Source organism: Zosterops lateralis, assembly GCF_965231275.1.
Source record: "Zosterops lateralis genome assembly, chromosome: 1".
NCBI classification, from domain to species: domain Eukaryota; kingdom Metazoa; phylum Chordata; class Aves; order Passeriformes; family Zosteropidae; genus Zosterops; species Zosterops lateralis.
Genome location: NC_139762.1, coordinates 133467966 through 133491805, shown reverse-complemented (window position 1 = coordinate 133491805; position 23840 = coordinate 133467966). Strand labels below are relative to the sequence as shown.

Genomic DNA, 23840 nt, shown 5'->3' with positions numbered 1-23840 from the left:
CTAATTTCATCCATTCTCCTGGTTTTATCCATGTCTCTTCTCAGGTTTCATCATTCAGCTCTGAATTAAGAAAACACTAATCTCTCAAATCTTCTCGTCATTGAGTGGCCATATTATTTCCATGCATGGCCTCACAGTCAGTGCTTTTGAGTTCTGAAAATAAGATGCAAAAAACCAGTAAATAACTGCCAAAGTCATGTTTTCAAATCTAAAAAATGTTGGTTTCCCTCTGAGCTCAAATATTCATCTATAACATATATTGATAAACAAGACTGTGAACTTAGAATGCTCCAAGCCAAAGCATCAATATGAGATAAGCACATTCATCATGTCAGAGCAGACTGAGGTGGCTGTAGGAAATCAGTAATGCTAATAGGGAGTCTTTAGGCTGTGGACAAAGTTGTACTAGGTAGTACTTGGAGTAAATGTACAATACAGTAACACCAAAGCAGATCTTGGTACCATGTAGAAATAAAATTGTATGAGGCTTTTTTACAAATCCACCACCAAAGATTTCAGGAATGTCACTAGTGCAATGAGAAAATTATTTGGCTACCTATGCCAGAAGGAGTTACAGCCCAGTAGCTCACAGAAGAAGCAGTCTAATGCACAGGGAGAAATCTGCAAAGCTTTGCTTTTTGTTTCCTAGCAGTACCATGACTGTGTGACATACACACAGAAAGCCAGACAAAGGTCACAGCCTTGTATCAACTAACAATCACCAGCTGTGGCCTTGCTGGGGCAATGCAGTGATGGTTCTAATAAAAACTGTGCCTGGAGTGAAATCTGGCCCCCAAAGCAAAATGTCCACTGTCTATAGGGATCAGGGGAGGAAGAAGGCTCTTGCTGCGACCCAGCAGAGGCTGCCTTTAACCAGCACCAACTGGCCTCTGAGTGGTTGTGGAAGGTCCCAGCTCATTCTTGTTCTTTAGTGACCGTAGCAGTTGGAGGCATCACCACCTTTCAGCTACAGAACTGCCAGGGAGTGAAACATCTTGCTCTGATGAGTTTCAAACCCATGTTTCCCAGGAGAAAAAAGGAGTTAAAATATGCTAGCTTTGTCCAAAGGCTAACAGCTAGTCTGGATTGGTGTCCTCTTCTGAGGAAAACAGGATACTGTGCAGCAAAGGATAAAAATTTGGGAGAAAACTTTTAAAATTAAGTTATTTATAGCTTTTGATTTGGGAAATTTTTTATAATTTCCAATTTATGTCTCCTGCCCTATTGTTCTTCCTGTCATAATTATAGCCTGACAATTGCAAGTGCCACCTTGCAAAGCCTGTATGCTGTATATATTAACTTACACTGTTATGTAGTCAGTAATTTCAGAGCACTAATCAGGTGCTACCAAGTATATGAATCTTAAACATAATTAATGCAACTGAGAACTGCATTCCTTTTGAAATCTCAGTCACATTCCTAGTAAAGAATGTGTAAAACCCATTATAGTATATCTGTCAACAATTTAACTAAAAAACTTGCCCAAGCAATGTTCTTAAGAGGAAATATATTGGGAAATCACTAGCAGAATATTCAGAAAAAAGATGCAGTATTATAGCTTAGTGTATTTTATCCTTCCATATGTTGGTGTTTAATTTGAAAAACTCATTCAAATTTAAATTCATTGCCACCAAAAAGATCCTCAACAGAGGAAATACAAGCTATGCATTTTTATGCTGTTTGATGATGATATCTTTGCTTTACATTTTTCAGGAAAAGTGGTTTATGGGGAGCCTATTGCTGCAAGTCTTGGCACCGATGGCACCAACTACTGGAATAAAGACTGGGCTCATGCTGCAGCATATGTGATGGGACCCCCACTGAGACCAGATCCATCTACTCCTGGTTTCCTCATGAACTTACTGGCCAAGTAAGCAGATGAACAAATAGTGACCACTGATACCCAAATACACAGCAAATTTTGTTAGGAGTACATAATAACAGGCTGATTCTCTGGAGGCTTTTTAAGTACAGAATGTTACATTATGAGAAAGAAGAAATGGAAGGTGAAATCACAGATTAAAAAAAAAAAATAAATCTGTTTTTGTATTTTATTTCTCTGAACTCTTATGGCCTCCTGTCCACATTGGATTTTATTCAATAAGTCTTGCCTTGTTCATACCACAGCAAAAATTGTAGCATGACCAGTAAGGCTGTAACTCAATGGGAGATATATAAAATATGAGGTCACAACTAGATTTTCTGAGGTTTGTTGTCAGCTGCCTTTTTGACTTGAAATTCAAATACTACATAAAAACTAAGCCTGCTAACTTCTGAAGTTACATATAAGGTATCCACTTCATAGCATCTACTTCAGAACAAAGTAGAAAAAGAAGTATCTTTTGAATACCTCTACTTAACAAGATGTGTGTTTTGCTGGTATTTCGTTACTAATAAAGGCTAAACAAAAGGTTGAATTTGAACAAAGAGCATGTAAAGGTATGCCTGAACACTGGCTAACTGTTGGGCAGATCCATAGTAATTTCAGAGATCATATGGAATGACACAGACTAAAATTGCCCAAAGTGAGGATGAAACCAAGCTGCTTGCTTTTGGGCAAAGTGGACACTCCTTCATTTGTGGGATGTCTTTGACATATCCAGAGCAAAAGTGTCAGTGTTGGTGGTGTTTTCTTCTGAGGCATTTCTGAAGAGGAAACTGCTTCATAGGATAGCTGGCTGTTACTGTGGAGCCAGGCTTGGAGGAAGGAACTGAGGGCAGGCTGGCAGGCCATATCAGTTTTTGGCATGAAGGTTGGATGCTTTGATCTACCCAGCCTTACAACAGGTTTTCCTCTGTGGTACTGTCTGGTACATTCTCTGGTTCATAATGAGCTTTGTTTCTCTGCAGTGGTGACCTATCTGTGACAGGGACTGACAATTGCACCTTTGACATATGCCAGAAAGCTCTGGGCAAAGATGACTTCACAAAAATCCCTAATGGAGTGAACGGTGTGGAGGATAGGATGTCAGTCATATGGGAAAAAGGCGTTGTAAGTATATCAAAATGTCCAAACATAGAAGTAATTGATTTCTCTGACAAAACATAATCCCTCAGCGGGTTTTAACTCTTCAGTTTTATCAAGTGTGTTTATCATTAGATAACTCATTCAATTGAAAACTATAACAAGTCCTTATTAGCTCTCACTTCGTGCTCCTGGAAGGTGGGAGAAGATACTTGATGTTTAAAATGTTTCACTAAAGAATGATTTCTATTGTTTAGCAGTAAGGGATTGCTATTTTTTCAGTGATACTGCAAGTATATTTCCTTGAGGCATTTTTTTCAACTCATGAAATGAAAATAAAAGGAAAAAGGTGCCTAGAGTTTCCACTCTATCATTTGTGTATTTTTTCTTCTTCGATCTCTCTCAAACTTAGCCATGGGAGGAGTTTCCACAGTGGTGTGCCTATCAGCTTCTAGTTTATGCTTTAAGAAATGCTTCTATTATGTGTGGTTCAGTCATGTGGTAAGACAAAATGAGCACCTTCAAGTCCCACTGACTTCAGATTCTCAGTACCAATACAAGAATGGTTAGTGCTTCTCAGAAAATGTCTGATGAGGGGTGAGGTAAGGAAAACTCTCAAGGAATCAGCTGGGTATGAGCTGTTATGTTTGCTCTGGCTAATGCAAAACTGTTACGTTCTGGAAGGTCTAGCTCTGTTTAAGTTCTCTTGCGGTAGTAAAATTATGTTGATATTGCACTGTGAAGCATATCCACTTGTCACAGTATAATTACCTACCTCACACACTTGGTAAGAATGTGGTTCATGATGTCTCTTGTTTATCTATCTGTCTTTGGGATTCAGTTCCAGTTAGTATGTACAAAACATACACACTTGTGGCTATGCACACCTGTGGCACAGCTCCACGGAGATTTCTTATGGTGTAAACAGAAGTCGAGTTGTTATAAATCAGGCCGTAGATCTGGTGTTAATTTAAAAATTGGCCAATTGTTTATCGTAACAAAATGACTACTGGAACAACAAAAGGGTCAGGCTAGTCTGGAAGGCTTTAGGACAAGCCAGAGTAACAAAATACGTATTGTACTATACCAGCTCTTCTCCCTTTAGGAAACAGAATCCCTTAGGGAAAAGGCCCCTCCCTCAGGCTGTCAGTCTCTTTTATATACTCCTTTCTTCCAGGGATTGGTGGATTTGGATCCTCAAGATGATTGATTCATTTTCCAGGGTTCTGTTGGTCCTTAGCAGGAGCTCCTCTGGTTCAATCATTCTTTCCCGCCTTGGAATTGATAAAAATGAAATTTAGAATGTTTATCTTGTGATGTAACAGTGAAAGGCCACCTCCGTGGCACCCCTCAGACCACCTTAAAGGCAGACCTCTGGGGCAGGAGCCCGTTCCCTTCAGAGACGCTCGGTGCCGTGCCCCCCCACCCCCAACAGCGGAGCGGGAGGGACCAGCGGAGCCGCCGGCTCTGCCGCCGACGGAGCGGGAGAGGAAAGAGCCGGCCGCCCCGCCCCCAGGTTCGGCGCGGAGAAACCCCGGCCGCCCGCAGCCGCGGAGAAGCCCCTCCCAGCCCCGTCCGCGGCCCGAGAACCGGCGCAGGGGAACCCAGAGCCTGCGGAGCCTCCCGCCCCGACGCGGCTCCAGCCGCGGAGCAGTCAGCTGCCCAGCACAAGAGACCCCGGCCGCCCCCCCCCCAAAGCCCGCATGTGGCTTAGCCCGCTCGCGGCCAGCTGCCGCTGCTGGATAGCGCGTCCCCGAGCCCGCCGGACCGCCGCCCCGTTCCAAAAGAAAAGAAACCCACGCTCGCCACGTTCCACCACCATCTCACAAGAACCGGCCCGAACCCCCGCAAATGTTGCTGCCGCTGTGAAGCAGCGTGAGACCCCGACACGCCATAACTGCGGCAAAACTGCCACGCGACCGCAAGAGCCCACGGTCTCCGCCCGCCCCGGCTGATCCCGCATGCAAATAAAGAACTCCAGGTGCATCTCGGGATAACGTTTAACACCAAAAACCCCTCATAAAATAAAAACCAAGCAAAATTAAAAGGCACAGAAACGAATTCTAAGCCGTGTAGACCCTGAAATATCAAAAGAGCTAATTTCTCCGGTTTTGCTTACTAGCTGTAACTTAAAAAGACTAAACCAGAGATGAGACCACAGGAGAAAACAAAAGAAACTAGGACTCTGGGGTTGCTCCCAGCGAGGGCGAGTTCTCCAACTCTGTTGAATTGCCTACAGCAGAGCTGAAAAGGACCCTTCTCCTTCACGGCTCACGGGTAGCCAAAAACCCCTCGAGCAAATATTGAAAGAGCTGATTAATAAAGGCATTTTAAGGAGATTAATATTTTCTCCACCCATTTTTATTCATAACAGAATGATGGGATGATGTTCTGATTTGGAGCCTTCTATGAAGGAAGAAAGATCCTTTCTTTCCTCTCTCTCTCTCTCTCTCTCTCTCTCTCTCTCTCTGGTGTCAGCCTTGTAAATACTGTAGCAACCCTTTAACTGTAATTTCTTACACTCCTAATTATTCAGAACTTATAGTGACAATTATACAAACTTGCAATTACAACTATACAGAACTTATAGTAACAACTCATACAAAATTACAGATGGAAATGACACTTATAAGATACATCTCTATACCCTTATAGCTAAAATGTTCAACTCTAAGCATTCATGACGTAGTGGTTCATATGAAACTGAGACATGAATGTGTTCAGCAGTGCTGCTTTTGAGCAGTGCATCCTGTTGGACAAGATAATTTTTTAAAAGTTCTTCAATTGATAATGTCAATTGTAATGTTTTACAAGTGTTTTCACTTGTAAAACATTACACAGCTGTGTGAGTTGGTCTGAACAGCTTTCCTCCCTTCCCACACACTATTAGAAAAGCAGTGTTCACAATTTTCATTGTACTTTTCATCTCAGAAGACTGCTCACTGGCCACCATAAACATGTTTTTATGACAGTCTGATTCCTAGGCTGGCCTGTGCACAGTATTACTGCCAGTGTAGGTGGCTTTCCAAACAAACAACAGTCATAAAAGCTGAATTTAAATAGTTACACAGCAGTGGACAGTCCCAAGACACATGTATATCCATTGTTATTTGCTATTTTGCTAAAATGTCGCATCATCAAATCTGGTTTTTGTACTACTTGATTGCAGCATTTACTGATTACTGCTATACTCTGTGTTATTGGTAAAGAAATTTGCAAATCAGTTTTCCTGTATTACACATTGTACCTTGCCTTGTTGTTATCACCTTCTAGGCTCCCCTTAATACTGTGTCACCGTTTTCCAAAACCAAGATGCTTGAGAGATGTTACTTGAGAGGTGTTTCCTGAGAGAAATGCTGAGCAGGACTACAGATTTACAGCCAGCTAAAACATTTGATTTCAGTTGACTTGAAGCTGCATTCACAGAGTATTTTGTTTAAAGTTGTCTTTTTCTTTTCTCTTTTCTGTAGGATAAAGTAAGACAATGTTTCTGTATTTAGTGCAAGTACATTGCATTATGGGTATTGGAGACAAATAGTTACTTTTACTTCTAAACTCTTTAGTATGGCATTTAAAAAAAACCTGATATGGTGTCAAAACTATGTCATCATAGTTTTTCAACTAGAAGAGTTTTTCATTCCTTGTTTAAAAAAGTAATGAGTTTGCTTTTGTGTACTCTTTTGCAGCACAGTGGAAAAATGGATGAAAACAGATTTGTAGCTGTTACCAGCACAAATGCAGCAAAAATCTTTAACCTTTACCCAAAGAAGGGCAGAATTGCCGTGGGCTCTGATGCTGACATTGTAATTTGGGATCCTAAAGCTACAAGGTATGTATGGGAAGTTATTTCCCACTGCCCCTCAATCCATCCTTTCTGCAGGAAAAAAGCATCACAAAGCCTTTGTACAACAATAAGCTTTTGGGTGAATTATGGTGGTTTTAAATAGCACCTCGTGTGAATTAATTAAAGGGTTTTTTCTCCCACAATAGTGTATTTAAGATGAGATCTTTGATCTCTGGATGGATTAAAAAGCATTCTCTCTGATTGCTGACTAAGTGCAAAAATTAAAAAGTCTGTGCATTATGCAACCAGGGCTTGGTATCCTAAGAGTAAAAATAACTCCTTTGAGATTTTAGTGCAACTCTTTTTTAGTGCTGGAGTATGTTTGAATTCCTCCACTGCAAAGGGCAGGGAGAAGAGCCTGCTGCAGCATGACCCATTAGAAATATGTTTTGAACTCAGACCCACTTAAAGCATGTTCAAAAGTGGATTAAACTTACTTCTGAAGCTCAATCTGTTCGTGCTTATGCTTTTATTTGAAGAGTTTTTTGATTGTGTGCACAGTAATTCTGCTAGAATAGAGCTCATCACACCAACAGATGCGCAAACAGTGTCCTGGTATCTCATCCAGCATGATTTGATAGCATGGTACATTTTTGATAGAAAGGGCATGAAGTGTCTTTCTAGAAGCCTCAACTCACACAGCATACTGTGCATCACAGTTGATTCCTGTGCTCAGGTGTATTCACACCATCAGCCAACTCCATAATCAGGGCTCTATAAAGATTTCAGGAATTATGTCCTGAGTCTTGCTCTGGCTCTTGTGCCCATTCTGGTCATGTTTAAACTTCCTGGAAATGGTCTGGCAGCTCTGTCACTGAGCCAGATCACCTGGGGAGTTTTCTCTCAGCTGAGATGCCTATGAGATCTGTGAGTACACCTCCACTGTCCCAGTGCTGTGCAGGGTAACTTAAGTCTGCAGGAACTTTAACAGCCAAGCCCTAGCTCTGACCACCTGTGCACATAGCAGCAGCAGAGGTTAGTAAGTGTTCTGGGGTGTTTTTCATCCTGGGCTCAGCTTTAGTGAGCTGTATGACCATAAAACTCCACTCTCAACCTTTGATTTTTGAAAAGAGATTAATACTCTCCTCATGGTGTAGGAAAGTTCTGAAACGTAACTGGACGTGTCTGATTTTATAGACAAATAGATAACATGCTCCACCCCTCTGCCCAATCCTAGATTTACCTTATGCAAGCAAAAGTCTTTTGACCAATCTTGTGGTTTTTTTATTTTTGATATGTAATTCTCACTCATATCAGTATATTAATGAGTACCAAAAACATGTGAAAGTGTGAAGTCTTCTGTGTTTTAAGCTACAACATTTGAGGATATGGAGGTTGCTATTCAGAAGTCCCACAAAAAACCTGACAAGCACCAGCAAAAGAAGTTTCAGGAGTGTCAACAACCCAAATAAATACAGAGGCCTGCCCAGTGCTGGGTCAGGGAGATTTTCATGTACACTATGCCTTCTGGCATGTTGAGCAAGCATATTTTGAGATACCAGCACTGAGCTATTTCAGGACAGTGAAGCTATGAACTCTGATTTAAAAAAAAAAAACCTGAAGGATTCTTTTCTGAACTCCTTCTGCTCTGCCTGGGGACAAATGAATCTAGAAGAATAGCAGAGTTCTGACAATGTTCTCAAGGTGCTTTGTCAGCTCCTGTAATTATTTATCTTTTTGCCTATCAAACATTCCTTCTGCTTCTCCTCGCTCTCTCCTGAGTACTCTAATTGCCTTTTCACCCACTGCAGCTGTGAAGCATTTTTTAAATATTTAAACTATATTTTCTTAATGACCAAGCTTATTTTAAGTTCAGCAATATTTTATCTTCCTGATCTGGTATTGTTCCCATTGTTTATCTGTTTGGGTTTGCTGGGAACAGTCTCTCTGCAGCTACAATTCTGTGAACTATATGGGAGAGTACAAATAAATCCCACTGGAACTTGTCTATTAATTTCACTACAAATCCTGACGAGGGCATAAAGAGCCCAGCAGAAAAAAAGGGATCTAGCTAATGGGTTTCAGCCATTTAAGACGTTACACAAGGCACAGCCTCCTGTGCTTTGTTGATTCTGGGGATTGATTTTCAGTTTCACAATAGGCTTGTTCCTGTTTCTTGCTAAGTTCTTCCTCTTTTGTGCATGAACTTTTTTTCTTGTTTGCAAGCATGAGTCTTGCAAGAGGGAAATGCAATTTTCCAGTTCTGGTTTGAAGCTGTTTTTCTGTAGTCTTGAAATTCTGATTGATACCAGCCTAATGAGTTAGACAATTGCTGAAGTATTGCTATTAGAAATTGATCTTATCGCAATCTGTCAGAGGAAGATTCTAGAGTAATTTAGAAAGGTAGTGCAGCTCTTTAATACAAAAACTTGTATCCCTACAAAATCAGCTGCATTTCCCCGCCCACATCATTGCACAATAACATGCTGGGTGTTATCTGAGCATTCAGGATTTTCTAGGTTACAAAACCCTAGCGAATTCAATGTAACAGCTCTGCAAGCTGGGAGCAATTGCAATTTAAGGTTCTGCTTCCAGCACTCTGCTGCTCTAGCTGAGTCTTTCCTTTTAAGTGTCAGCTTCATTGACTGGCCTATTTCTGTAGAATTTTCTGGTAATTTCTGTACAAAACATATCAACAATTATCACGTTTGCTATTGTGTTTAAAAACATTTAAATATTGGATTTAGTAGGTCTGCATGACAGCAAGCTTTATTGAGAGGCAACATTAAATGTACAAATTGGTTAGAACTGCATTACAAAAAATGGGTTGTGAGTCCTGCCAAAGCAAGTCTTTTCATTACCTTCATTATACTTATTCCATTCATTAAAGGCCACAAAAATACAAAAGAGATCTGTTGGTTCATTGCAAGCCATGTGCTACCAAATATCATATTGCAGACCTCAACACCCTCAGCATCCCAAGTACAGTCTGTGCAAACAGGATTGTTCTGCGAAAACTCCTTGAGAAAATGCATGTAGGCAGCAAATGTGTACTCACTGTACCATCTTATTTTAATCTGTGCTTTGACCAAGGCTGTTCACTGACTTCTTTCACCTGCACACAAATAATATAAAAGCCTCAAGTCTGTGGAACAAAAGCAACTGTAAAGACTTTTTCAGGAGGAGAGAGCAAAGTAAGGGAAAGGGAATTTCACCTGTCAGCAAGTCAGTGTCCTCTACAGCTGATGCCTTTAGCTATTTGAAAGCAAGCAAGAGTATAATATCTCTAGGGTTTGTTTCAGAAATGATCAGCAAGGAATCTAAATACTGCAGTACCCAACTCAGGCAGTGAAAAGAGCTGAGCATCCCTTGTAAAGTAGGTGCAGAAGGTCCTAAAGATCTCATAAAGAGACATCCAGCTCCCAGCAGATATTAGGGCTAAATTAATTCACTTTAGCCTGCTGGAGCCTTGCAAGTAAACTCTGGATCAGGCCCCAAAGGCAAGATCAAACACCCATAAGGATAAAAAACCTGTCTCAAATAGAGTTTAACTTTCTAAGTCCAGCCACTTCATTATAACAACTTGTAAACTGGGAAGCCACACTCCCCAGGGTTTTTCCCTCATTAAATATAGCTGAGAACTTAGATCCTTCTGATTGCAAAAGCAAAGCTGGCTGTGCAGGTAGCACCATCCTCTTTGGGCTTTGCTGGAGTGGCTCACTTTGGCAGCCCCAGCGTGTGCCCCACACGTGCTGGTGGAGCTGGGCTCAAGCCCTGAGCAGGGCAGTGGTGGCTGCAGCCCCAGTACAGCTGCCAGAGAGGGGGCCTGCAGGAAATGTGGGAAGCCTGAGGTTGGGGATGGGAGGGAGGAAAAGGACAGGTCACTCTGTAATCTACCTGCCTGACGTGACAGAGGAGGATGTGTTTTCTAGTTTGTTTCTAGTATTTTTGCATATTGAGGGAAACAGTGACTGGATGTGAATCAGCAAAATGTCAGAGCTCCCCTTTCTGCTGGCATATGTTCCCTCAGTGCCTTTGCTTGCATGTGGATATGTTCATGGCTAAATCTTTTGCATTCATTAGAACCAAAATCTGCAGCCTACGTCTGTCTCATTTGTAGTCAAGTCTTCAGCCTCAGAGGCTTAAGTGGGGATGTTACAACATTTAAACACTTTGCCAAGTAACTGCCTGTAATTTTTAGTAACATAAGAGAGGAAGAAACCAAGATGTTAGCAGAAGATTAGAATAAATAATGCTGCAACTGTCTTACTCTTTTGATAAATGAGCATAATTTTGAATACTGAATATATGGATGACTGCATCTAGTCACAATGAGACAAAATGAAATAATGTGCCATACAAATATCTATGCATAGGGCAAGTATGTACTGGCATTTTCAATAACCCCATGCTGTTTTGCACAAATGAAAGAGGTGTGCATGTATGAATGTACACTAATTCACCATAATACTGCCAAAGGCGTCTTATCTCGAATTAAGAAAATGAGGAGAAGGAAACAATAGGCACAAATTAAAATATAGGAAATTTCATTTCAACATGATAAATAATATTGTTTTTCTGTGATGATGATCAAACACAGGCACAGGTTGCCCATAGAGATTGTGGATTTCCTCTTTGGAGGCACTTAAAACCCAATTTAACATGGTCCTGAGAAGCCTACTCTGACTGACCCTGATCAGAACAGAGGGGTTGGAATAGATGATCTCCAGAGATGCTTTTCAACTTCAGTGACACTCTGGTTTTGTGAACTGTAACAAGATAACACTCTCTGAGAGTGTATGATATATGTTTCCCTAGTAACTTGCTGTCTCCAAAGTGTCACTTGGTCTCTTTAAAGAAGTGAATCTCAGAAATGTTACCCAAAAAATTAAACCATTCTTTCTTTGCCCCTTACATAATTTTGACTTTTTTCCCTTGTAAACACTTCAAGACCTTCTCTAGTCATTGAATAGACTAATTTGCGTTCTCTTTTTGTAAGCTTTTCTGCAAGCTAATTTCTCATTACTGCTTCTCTCCTGCCCACAGTTTTTTACTTCCATTCTGTATCAGCTTGGAACAATTAGTAGGACCAGACTGGATAATATTGTTGACAAATGAGCTACTTACCATAATAAAAAAATTATTTTGTTGTCATTCTCTACCCCCCTATAAAATGATGAATTTTAGGAGACATGATTGCATGAAATAAAGATCCCACTACTTCAGATAAGTCTCTTTAATCTGAAGCTTCTAAATAATAACTTCCTGCCTCTTCTTGCATCTGTTTTTATCTAAAAATCTTCTCAATTCATATGACTACTCAAAAGTAATGTTTATTGAAGATGTTTTTTAAGAGGCTAGGAACACAACTTTATGAATAGCTGCCTGCATATATTTGCGTATGCAGTTATTGCAATTCCTTAATATAAAGTAGGCCATAATCCACATTATAGGCTTGCAGCTAGCACTTTTGCACGTAGATTTTAAGACTTATTTTTCCTCTATTTTCTTTTTCCTGTTCTTTGCTTTTCTTTTTAATAAAATTCTTAATTATCATTATAAATGAGTGATGACTCAGAAAACACAGAAAGGTGGAATATTTACTTTTTCTAGATTTCAGAAAAGCAGGTTAACAAGATGTAGCGTTCAAAGGCATCTGAAAGTGATAAGAAGAGACAACTTGCAAAGGCTGATACTGTCCTTAGCAAAGTGACATTTCTTACCTACCCCCAGCTCTGAAAAGCTCAGAGACACTGCACTCTAAGCATTGAGAGAAGTTGCTTACAGCTCAAATACTCACTTCTACATATGGTGGCTTTCTTTGGTAGCTGTCAACAAAGGAGCTGTTTTCAATTACAGACTTTATTACTGTGTTTTAAATTGGGTAATTAATTGATTATAAAATAGGTATTCTCCTTTTACTAAGATGTTGAAAAGCTATTTTTGCCAAAGGGCTGTTGTCTACAGCTTTCCTTCATATTCCTGTATCTGAAATTTTTAAAGAAATCTGGGTGAGGTATGCAGCCATTTCCATTGAATGTAATTAAATTCTTCATTTACTTGCTTACGTGACCTTGAAAATGAAAGGAACAATCCTTATAGTAGTCAAAGTTTTGGTTCTAGAGCTGATGTAGCTTCAGGTCCTATGCATCACAAAAGGTATAAGATCAATCTAATGTTTTCCTTCACCCGTGTCCCCCTCCTGGCCAATTGTAACTCACTGTTTACTCTTTCAATCTCTGACTGAAGCATAGATAAGTTTCTTGAGATAAAAACTGGTCTCTCTAACTCCTTAACAAAATTTTAGGGAATAACTTGAGCTGACTACCTGTATAGTCTTGAATTTCACCCTACATGTTGCTGCATTAGTCTTAGCTGATGCCTTTTTCAAAGTTTCAAGCTGCAGTTTGTGGTTTATTTAGTTACAATACTCTCAAAGTGGCTGTAAAGTCCTTTCTCACACAGAGCACAAATAAATTAAGTACTACTAGTCACTGAATCTTCACACAGTTAGAGCAAATCTGTCAATTGATCTTAGACTAAATTACTCTTTGACACTAAATTATGAAGACAGAAGTATGGTGGTGAAAAAAGACAAATTCAGAAGCATGTCTTCTTCTTCTTTGGTATTAGAGTGGCAATGTATATATTAGTAGCTTCAAACAGCTTTGCAAGCCAGGTGTATCAGAAGCAGCTGAAGTGAACTGCATTGAAACACTGATGTAAGAACAATATGGGACCTGATGTCTTTAGAGTATCCTCTTTGTAGAGGAGAATGTTCTTTTAATTGTGGAAGTAATTGTTCTGATCTGAGTCTCCATTTGAGAAAGGCTTGAAACAAGAGCCACTGCAATTTATAACCAAAATTAGAGAATTTTTTCCAAATTTTATTTTAAAAATACGATACAAATTTTTGAAATCTGGACTCAGAATCTGTTCTTGTGCTGAGAAACCCCTATGTCAAGCACATAGGATGCTGGAGACAGCTGTTAAGTTGTACTCTGCTATGGTGGCAGTCTTGGTTTCTTGGATTATTAGTAGGTTACAACTGGTTTTGCCATTAGTTGAGACCAAACATCAGAAATTTGCTAAACTGCCTGCTACTGAAATTGGTGATACAGCTGTAAATAGTCTGTTACATAAGATTGCTGAATTGAGAGCTTCAGACCCAAACATACCATCTAGTTCTATTTGGTTGCTTGCTTGCTACCTGAAACTTTTACTGAGATTGATAATGTCAAAGGGTTAAATCACAGGCAAATTTTGCTGATTTCCATCAAGGAAAATTCAATTCACCTTCAGAAAGGACAGTGTGATCTACAGCTTGTTTTAACAGAAGAGTTACAAATGAATTCTATTGAGGTTTATTGTCAAGGCAAGCTCTGGAAATGTGTTTTGTCCTATTGCAAGGTTTAGCTGTACAAATGGATATTACTTTTAAGTGTATCTTTTCATTTTTTATCTTTCAATGAAGGATGTACTTACCTCTGAGGCATGGTTACCTCTAGTGATCCTGTTCTAGCACATTTAAACAGCTCACATATTGATGAAGGATCTTGCTTATTTTTCTGCGCTTCCTCAAATTACCATCTCCATTTTTCTTCTCATGTCCCGGTGCTATTGTGCAAGTAGATAGCATATATATGCAGAGAATGCTAAAAATTATTATATTATAGTTGTTCTTACTTACTGTTCTAGTAACTGGACCCATAAGGGTAATGCAATAAGCTATAGGAGTATGATCACAAGCTCCCAATAGGGCTATTCTAACAACCATGGATAAATCTGTCTGACAGCATTCAATAGGACCAGTGAAAACAAGAGAGGTTTGATTTTTTCCCAATCTGAACCTACAAGATGATGCTGATATTGATGAGCAGGCATGCATAAGTTTTCTGTCCAAGGTGTGTTGTATAAGACAAAGTTTTATTCCTATGGGTAGGCTGGTCATAGACAGTACTTACACATATATAGCCTTTGAAATGTCAGTTACCACCAAGATTTAAATGTAGCCCTTAGCAGAACCAATTAATCTTAGTTCAACCGAACGATATGAAGAGAAATTAAGTATCCTTCCCTGAATTATTTTTCCTCTTTATAAGTAATCATTTTGGATATTTAATATGATTATTTTTGAAAATGGCTATACTTCAAGTAAGATACAGATTTTTTTGTGATTTTCTCATTTTGATAAGGGTATTGACTAAAGTTGAAAAAAAAACTTCTCCAAATTGATAGATATTTTAATCTACTGATATTTCATATTGGTTTTGACTTTGATAATTCCTTTGCAAAAATACATAGTCTCTGGAATAATATGAATGCATGTATATGCATTGTAATATAAGCATGATAGATTTTTGTTTGCATGAACACCCATCCTGGAAAAAGCCAGACTGGTTGAAGAAAGCATAAAGCTTCTTTCTTTTCAAAAGCTATAAATGACAATAAAAATAAAAACTCTCTAAATAATAGATATAATCTGTAGCTTGGATACTGGAAGTTAATAAAATAATTTAGTGAAATTCAAAGTCTGTAATTACAGCATATAGTAAGTAGCTCAGTAGGAAAAATGGACAATAACAGAGGCATACACAGCCTGGACTTTCAGATAGTAATGTCAGATCTAACATTGGCTCTGCCTTTAAAGTAGCCAATTAGAGTTAGAAAAATTGTCTGGAAAAATGGAAATCATATATAATGAGGTCTATATATACAAAAAGCAGTAACACCATAATTCAAATGAGTACTGTTGAAGTCTGAATAATAATTTACTTAATACCCTCGGAAGAAAGATATGTAGAAGTGTGATGTCATTATTATTTAGCAGCATTAAGATATTTGGACAGTCGGTCATTGAATCAGTCCAGCTCATACTTAAGCATTACCAAAAGCCATTACCATCTACTGACTTTCCAATGAAATGGTCTTTGTGTTATTTGTGAGACTCAGTCTTTGAAACATTGCAGCCACGCTTTTCAAACTTGAAATTGCAAGTCATTCCAGCTAAAAGGTCAGAGCTTTTTCTGATTGAATTGTGCATAGGTATTTGCTTGACAAGGCAAAATGAAATCATGTTATCCAAAGAAAATATTACAACCTGATTTTTTTCACACTGATCTCTTTTGTAGTGGAAAATTTTGCATTTAAAGGCTGCTGAGTTCTGTCCTTTTGACTCCCTCTTCATTCTTTTGAAATGCAATTACTGTTCAATGAAATGTTATTGCGCTATCCTATTTTTACAGCTGCTCTATGATGTACTGTACAGTGTTGTAGTTAAATAACATTGCTAAATTTTCTTCCTATATCAATTTATCAAAATTTTATAATGAAGTCAAATGCAAGGATCATAGTAATTTTGTGTGTTGTATTTTGTGTGCTGTTTTTGTAAACACAGGACAATATCTGCAAAGACACATCACCAGGCAAATAACTTCAATATATTTGAAGGAATGGTCTGCCATGGAGTTCCAGTTGTGACAGTTTCAAGAGGGAAAGTGGTTTATGAAGGTGGAGTTTTCAATGTCACAGCAGGAGAAGGCAAATATGTCTCCCGTCCACCATTCCCTCCATATGTATACAAACGAGTCAGGCAGCGGGAACAGGTTAATTAAAATAATAAATCTCTGTAATGCCTTGTACAACATGAGGATAACTAGCTCTTGGGAAGAGAAGTTTGGGGATTCAATAGTAATTTTCCTTACTAATCAAAATATGCCAAGGTGGGAGGAAAAGAAACAAAGACCCACTCAAATTTTATTGCTCTTTATCTTACAGAAAAATATCATGTACTAGTTCCTGCTCTTAAAGTAGTCTGAACAGCTCATAAACCAAGCCTCAGTGCTTTTAAAAATAAGCATGTCCTACTTGCAATGAAAGTGGACAAAGTTTTGCTTCTGAGCAAATCTTTGAACTGCTATATTTCATCACTGATTTCACTAAAAATCAGAGAGCTCAAATTTCATATGCAGGAAGAAATATCATATGCAAATTTCATATGCACCAAGGAAGAAATCAAAAATTTTCTAATTCTCTCATGGATCAGATATTTTGAGCTAAATCCTGCAGAGTGTTAAACATTTTGCTGTGTTCCAGCAAGAATGGGTTAAAAACTGAACATGTGCAAAGGGCACTCCTGGGCCAAGCAAGATAGCCCTGTTCAAGCTTTTGTTCTCTTCTATTTTTTAAAGAGAAATATTTCAAATACATAAAGATTGAAGTTTTCTTAGCGCAGGAAAAACACAATCATGGAATGATTGTATGTGGTGCATTACTGAGAGCTCTGTGAGCCAGGGAGTCTTGGACACACCCAAATCCAACTCTGCCAAACATCCAAAATAGACACAGTTTTATACTTTTCTTGTTACATAAGGACGCATGTTAATCATTAAACCCCATTGTTCCATTGATTCTACCCAAGCACAAACCTGTAACAATCGATTCTCATGATTCGGCTGAAGATTCTGGTTTAAGAGAATGATCATATTTAATTATCAAACTAACGTTAAAATTAACAATAATGTCATTTATCGTATTAATGATTATACAGGTATAGATCCACCTGACCTATCTAACTTTTATTCCCAAGACCTAAGTATTTTACTAAGAATCACGATCATCTCCCCCCTTTCCCCCTTACCTAGTCAAAGTTATACTTGATTTGGTTAAAACAATGGCATGAAAATAACATCCTGGTGGCAGTGAAGCCAGTGTTCTGTTCTTGGGCCCTGCTACCTCAGAAATCATTTTAACCCACACTATCAGTTTCAGTGTCTATTTACTGTGCAAGCATTCATGATGCTTTTGCATCCTTAGTGTACTGTGAATAGGATTTTCAAAATCACACTGGGTAAGTATGTTTTAAAATCATCACCTGAATCAGTGGGATTCACTGCAGGATCTAAAATCAGACTGTGAAAAACAGACTAGAATCCATGTGAAATAAGGGCCAATGAAATGCCCCCAAGATAATGCTGTATATTTCTTTCTGCTGTTGTTTTAATGGACTGAGAAGGGCATGTAAAAGTGGCTGAATGACACTTTCCTCCCAAGACCACAATTTCACAGGATGTAGTGAGCTGCCTGCATGTTCATACACATAATACAGTATCAAAACTGAACTAAAGTGAAATTTATAAGAAATTTGATAATTACACAATTCTGAAAGACTTCCATAAACATAGTGGTTTCCACTTCCCATCAAAGCTAGAGAGAATTTTCCCTTAACCCAAATATCAATTGCAGCATGTCTTCAGAAATGATTTTTCAACCAACGCAGCCTCCTGTAGCCAGCAGCTGGAATAGTGAGTGATAGATATACACACAAGGCACAATTTGCTTTGTTTCATTCATATTTATTTACCTGTCTTACCTGACATATTAAAAACATTACTGGAAAATATGAATACTCTAACAAATAGGAGAATCCATAAAATGAGGTGGAACATGTTGTTGTTTCTTTAAAAAATGAATTTAGAATTGGCTTGTTACAGTGTTGAACAGATTTAGCCACCCAGCTCCTAAAGTAAGCTGAGAACTAAACAGTTTAATCCCAGTGCAAGAGACCTTTTCCAGAGAGAAGTTAGATAAAAGTATTGAGATGCACTTCATAGAAAGACGGATTATCATAGGACTTCGATTTCAATTTTGTCCAATTAGTAATTGCAAGAGAAGAAAAAATAGTGAAAGATTTAAAACATTTCATTGCAGGTATGTCAACCTGTTCCTGTCAAGAGGGCACCATATACAGGCACAGTCTCAGGAACATCCACCACGCGAAAATAACAAGCTCATTCCCCAGTTTTGGCTATTGCAGGTAACCATCTATTTTGGTTAATGAAAACTACTTAATGCTTCTCTGAAACTTCAAGAAAAGAAAATTGTAGCAGGCTGTCTATCTAGTGACAGGCTTGTCTGAAATATACCCTCTCAGAAGCTGATGTGTCTTGGTATCTGTAAATTCAACAAAAGTGTGACAGCCTTGGAGAACCTCTTTCTGATTGGAACCTCATTTAAAAGTTGAGTCGAAAGAAACTGACAGGTTTAACTGCTAGACTGGGACATGGGTATGAAGGCCCATACAAAACCTGAGTTGAGGTAGTGACAGGAGTACAAAACAAAGCATAACTGTTTGACTTGCAAATTTACAGAAAAAAACCAAAACCACAAACAAAAACATCTTGATGTGCAAAATTAAATTTGTTAGTTTCCCTGTGTTACAGACAATAACCCCCCAACAAATATGCTGTTTGGGTTAAGCTGACAGATTTGTTTTGCAAAAATAAAAGCTGTCTTCATGAAAAGTGAAGGCTCCAGAGAGACCTTGGAGCAGCCTTTCAGTGCCTAAAAGAAGCCTATAAGAGAGCTAGAGGATATTTTTGCAAGGGCATGGAGTAGTAGGACAAGGTAGAATGACTTTAGACTGAAAGAGAATGTAGGTTTAGATTAGATATTAGGAAGGAATTCTTTACTGTGAAGCTGGTAAGGAACAGGAACAGGTTACCCCGAGAATCTGTGGACGCCCCAACCCCAGAAGTGTTCAAGGCCAGGCTGGATGGGAATCTGAGCAGCCTGGTCTAGTGAAAGGTGTCCCTGCCCATGGCAGAGGGATTGGACCTAAATGATCTGTAAGGCTCCTTCTAACCCATGCCATTCTGTGATTCCACAAATAAAGGTGCTGCAGCCAGTGCCAGCAGTGTTTGAATTAGTGTGAGTTCATCACTGCTAACAGGAGTAACACCCAGCATCTCCTCTTCCCTCCTCTCCAGTGTTCACAGTGTGTAACTTGGTTATTGACAGTCCTTGTATATGCCCTGGTGCTTGGCAGATCTTTCTGTGAGCAGAAATCAATTAGCTTTGTTTTCTGGGTTTGTTTCGTGTTGCCTGCGTGAGTTAAAGTGTCTCTTAGAAGAACCAAGGAAAGATCAATGCAGTGCATCATATGAGTGGGGTGAGGCAGCTGGGGACAAGGACTAGTGACAGCACCTCACTCTCTGTTTAACAAGCAGATGAAATGCTTCAGGAAAAGGTAAAAACTAGGCAAGTCCTTCAGCAAGCACAGTCGAGCCATGCTGCTGCTGTGTGCCAACTGCAGCTGAAATGTTGTCTGCTACAGCAGGGGAGTTGATTAATATGGGTTGGGGGAACAGTGACTGACAGGAGGCATGCCAAAATCCAAGCTGAATTTTGGGTGTATATGTGTACCAGCAATGAGATCAGCTAGTTTGAGAAATTATTTCCCAGAAGGTGAACAGAAAACCTCAGTTTACATATCATATAAAATGAGTCTGTTCTTAGTGCTATTTAATATGGGACAGGAACAAACCTGCTATGGTAGGCAGGTGAAATGAGCTTTTCCACATTTCATGGCATCATTACTTTAAAGCTAGAGTGAACCTCATCCAGGGCATCAGTAGCATCAAGAGAGCACAGTATCCTATTTGTTTTTCTCTGTCCTAAGGGAAAAGCTTTTCTAATACAGAGGACTAAAGGCTAAAGCTTCTGTAGAGTGAGGGAGCAATAATCCTTCTTTCTAGCTCCTAGCACTCCTCCATTATTACCTCTGAGTGACAAATTGCAAAGAAGAGATTTTCTTTTGAAAGATGATATCGTATTGTCTTTTTCTTCTCTGCAGATAAAAGGAAATGAAAATGACCTTTCTTCCCCCCACCAGCAGCTCCTTCTGGGTCCAGCAATCAATCCACAATCAACTTCTCAAGACCCAACATGAAACAATAGTAACAAATAAGCATTATACTTGGTTTCCTACATAAAATTGTCATTGAGATTTATGTTTGAAAATAGATCTCCAATTGAAAATAGATTTCCAATTCAAATAATTGGAAAATTATTTTTAGGAAATGGAGTATATAATAAAAAAAACTTACAATTATAATGTGACAACTGTTTTGTACATTTTTAAAGGTATGTAAGCTTAGGATAGTATTTCTTAATGTTTATCTTTAGAAGGTATCAGCTACCCAATAAAGTAAAAGCAATGAACAGTGGTGTTGAAGAGCATTTTTTAACCTCCTGCTCTGTTGGGTGCCAGGAGATGAATCCTAACTCTCTAATTTCATATGTTAGGAAGATCTCTGTTTTGCTTGGCAATGCAGAGAATTCTGAGAGCAAATGCTGGTGTTTTTTTTTTTTTTTTTTTTTTTTTTTTTTTTTTTTTTTTTTTTTTTTTTTTCCCTATCTGGAAGGGGTCAGTAGAGAAATATGCTGATTCAGGAGAACACTCACTATTTTGGAGCTGCTGCCACATCTCCATATCACTGTCTTTAAAGAACTTTATATATTTTGTCCCTGCCAACTGCACCACCAATCTTTTTTTGGTGGGTTCAACTATTTCCTTTGTTGCATCCTAGGCAAACCTATATCAACCATACTCATGAACTCACCTACAGTAATAGTTTTGTTCTGGCTTTATGGAGAGACACACCCCCATCACCTAAAGGATTATGAGATCACCAGGGCAAAACCATAATGCATTAATCTCAAAAAATCTTTTTAATTGAAAATGTGAGGTTTTTCCCAATGTAACTAATACTTTGGTTTTTGTAGGATAGGATTCTTAATTTTAAAAATAAAATCTCTTTCACTCAATTTATCTAATTTCCATTTTCATAGGTTGTACTTTCAGAAGCATGATTCTACTACTGTGTCTAGACAAATTTTGATTTGTAGAACTTGACTGTTGTTTAAAGTTGCACTTTCATATGTAATAGCTCTTTTTTTCAAGTATGTGTCACTGGGAAAAATTTAGGAGTGTCATGGTTTAATGCCAACTGGCATCTTAGTGCCACACAAACATTCACTTGATTCCCCACCCAGTTAGATGGGGAAGAGAATCAGAAGAGTTAAAATTAGAAAACTCTTAGGCTGGGATAAGGACAGTTTAGTAGGTAAACTAAAAGCTGTTCACAAAAGCAAAGCAAAACAAGAAATTCACTCCCCATTGTTGAGCAGGTGTTCAGACATCCCCAGGAAAGCACTCTGAATGTTCCCCCTGCTTCTTCCCCCAGCTTTACATGCTGAGTGTGACCATATGGTCTAAGGTATTCCTGGGGCCAGCTGAGGTCACCTGTCCTGGCTGTGTCCCATCTCATCTCTTTGTGCATTCTCAGCCCTCTTGCTGATGGGATGGGGTGAGAAACAGAAGAGGCCTTGATTCTGTGTAAGCATTGTTCATTGATAATCAAAATATCCTTGAATTATCAATTCTGTTTCCAGTACAAAGCCAGAACATAACCCCACACTAGACCACTGTGAAGAAAATTAACTCTACCCCAGCCAAGAACATCACAGAGAGAAACGAGGCCAGCATAAAATCACCTGTACAGCAAGTTGGCTGTTCTATGTGTAGAAATAATATCTGTACTGTGCAACCCACAGGCCAAACAGGCACAGAAAGTGCTGCATATTTCAAGACATACACATTAAACCTATGATAATTACTACTATTTTTGACAGTGGAAAGCAGACTTGCAGTTCCTGCTATATTCATAGGCATACAGTGATGTATGAGCTTGTAGGGAAAGCAAACTCCTATTAGGTCAGTAGTTCTCATGTCTCTAAACAGCAAAAGATTGATTTCTTTGTAAGATGATGGAGGATAGTCATGGGTGGAGAAGGTCTAGCACTAGTTCCCATTTCTCAGATTTGTCTTTGGGATGGCAGAACATCAGAAATTCCAGCACTATTACAATGACTATTACAAGGAAATAGAGTTCACTGCTCAGTACAGACTTCTGTAGTGTCATGTTGCATCTCAGTTTGTTGTCCAGTCTCCCTTTACAATCAACAGAGAGAAAGATGCTTCTGCAACTTTTTTGTCTCTGCATCAAGATCTCACAAAGGTTAGATGAATCTGTCTGGAGCTGTTTTTTGGGATGAGGTGGGCAGTTTTTTTTGGAATGCTGGTTTGTCTCCATTGGCTACAAAGATGATACAGGCTGTGTAACTGTGGTGCAGATTTCTACTCTGCAGCTGCCTTCCCCTCAGTCCATCTTTGCCTCTCAGAACTGGAACTTTCTTGTATGAAGGATGCCCGTCTTTCTTATGTTTTGTCTCATCAATGGTGCAGGTCAACAATGAATCCATTCTTTCTAATTAATCTTTTGCTACATTGGAAGAAGAGCTGAAATTTAATAAAAGTAATCTCCAAAGTATGAATATGTATTAGCTATGGAAAAATGTATGATATTTTTAGGTTTCCTACTCATTTTTATTAGGTAAGAAATGAATGAGCTTCCTCCTGTATAATTAGCAAAGAATTCCTGTTCCCTATGTTGGTACTTACTCCTCTGTATCATGGACTCTTCTTCCTATAGGGCTATACTATTTCTGGTTAAGAAACACCTACTTTTTAATTCCAGTGAGTCTTAACTATTGTGCAAACAAGAGAAATCACCTGCATATTGTGAGCTGGAATTTACACCAAATCATTTGCTGTATTTTTACCTTCTTGGGTGCAACAAGCTATTGAGTGTGTCAGGTTTGTTATATTTATGAATATTTGTTTTGCCACGACATGTGCTGGTCCTAGTTCCTGAATCCTGCCTCAAGCCACAAGGTAATAGCCCTTGAGGAGCTTGACTTCAAAAGAATTTCAACTGTGCCATTCAGGCACTCCTACAAAAGTTGAAATGGTCAGACTGCAAATTTCTCACATCCTTGTTCTTTTTCCACTTACATGGGCTAGGCTGTAATGGTGAGATCTTCATAGGGATGTAATTTTGGGACTGCCCAGGTCTCTATTCCAAAACACCAAATAGGAGTGACATCAGAGCCAAAAAGAGTAGCATGGGATTTTTTAGTAGGCATATAGTTTGGGATTCAATGGGATTACAATTATGTCAGCACAGGTCCTGAACTGGAGCCCTGGAAGAAGCACTGACTGGTCTCTCAGTTGTATCTCAGTCTCTAGACCCTGACAAGACTTCTGAATTCATTCCACAGTTCTGTCCCTGAGCTATCACTCATTACATTCTCAAGTTGTTGCTCTGTCTGTTCTATAACTGTTGTGCTAAGACAACAGATGCCACACACCAGGTTGGAAAGGTGGCTTACAGATGACTTCTGCAGCCC

At 39.0% G+C, this 23840-nt stretch overlaps 1 protein-coding gene across 1 annotated transcript in view; it reads left to right on the top strand.

Annotated features, from left to right (window-relative positions):
• Positions 1-21356, top strand: part of DPYS (dihydropyrimidinase) — a 33421-nt gene extending 12065 nt beyond the window's left edge. Inside the window, exons 5-10 of the mRNA XM_083859395.1 lie at positions 1714-1870; positions 2851-2992; positions 6652-6794; positions 16147-16354; positions 18459-18564; positions 20383-21356. Coding sequence (XP_083715521.1) covers positions 1714-1870; positions 2851-2992; positions 6652-6794; positions 16147-16354; positions 18459-18533 — 725 coding nt within the window. The 3' untranslated portion in view covers positions 18534-18564; positions 20383-21356. The remainder of the gene's footprint in view (positions 1-1713; positions 1871-2850; positions 2993-6651; positions 6795-16146; positions 16355-18458; positions 18565-20382) is intronic.
• The last annotated feature ends 2484 nt before the right edge of the window (positions 21357-23840 follow it).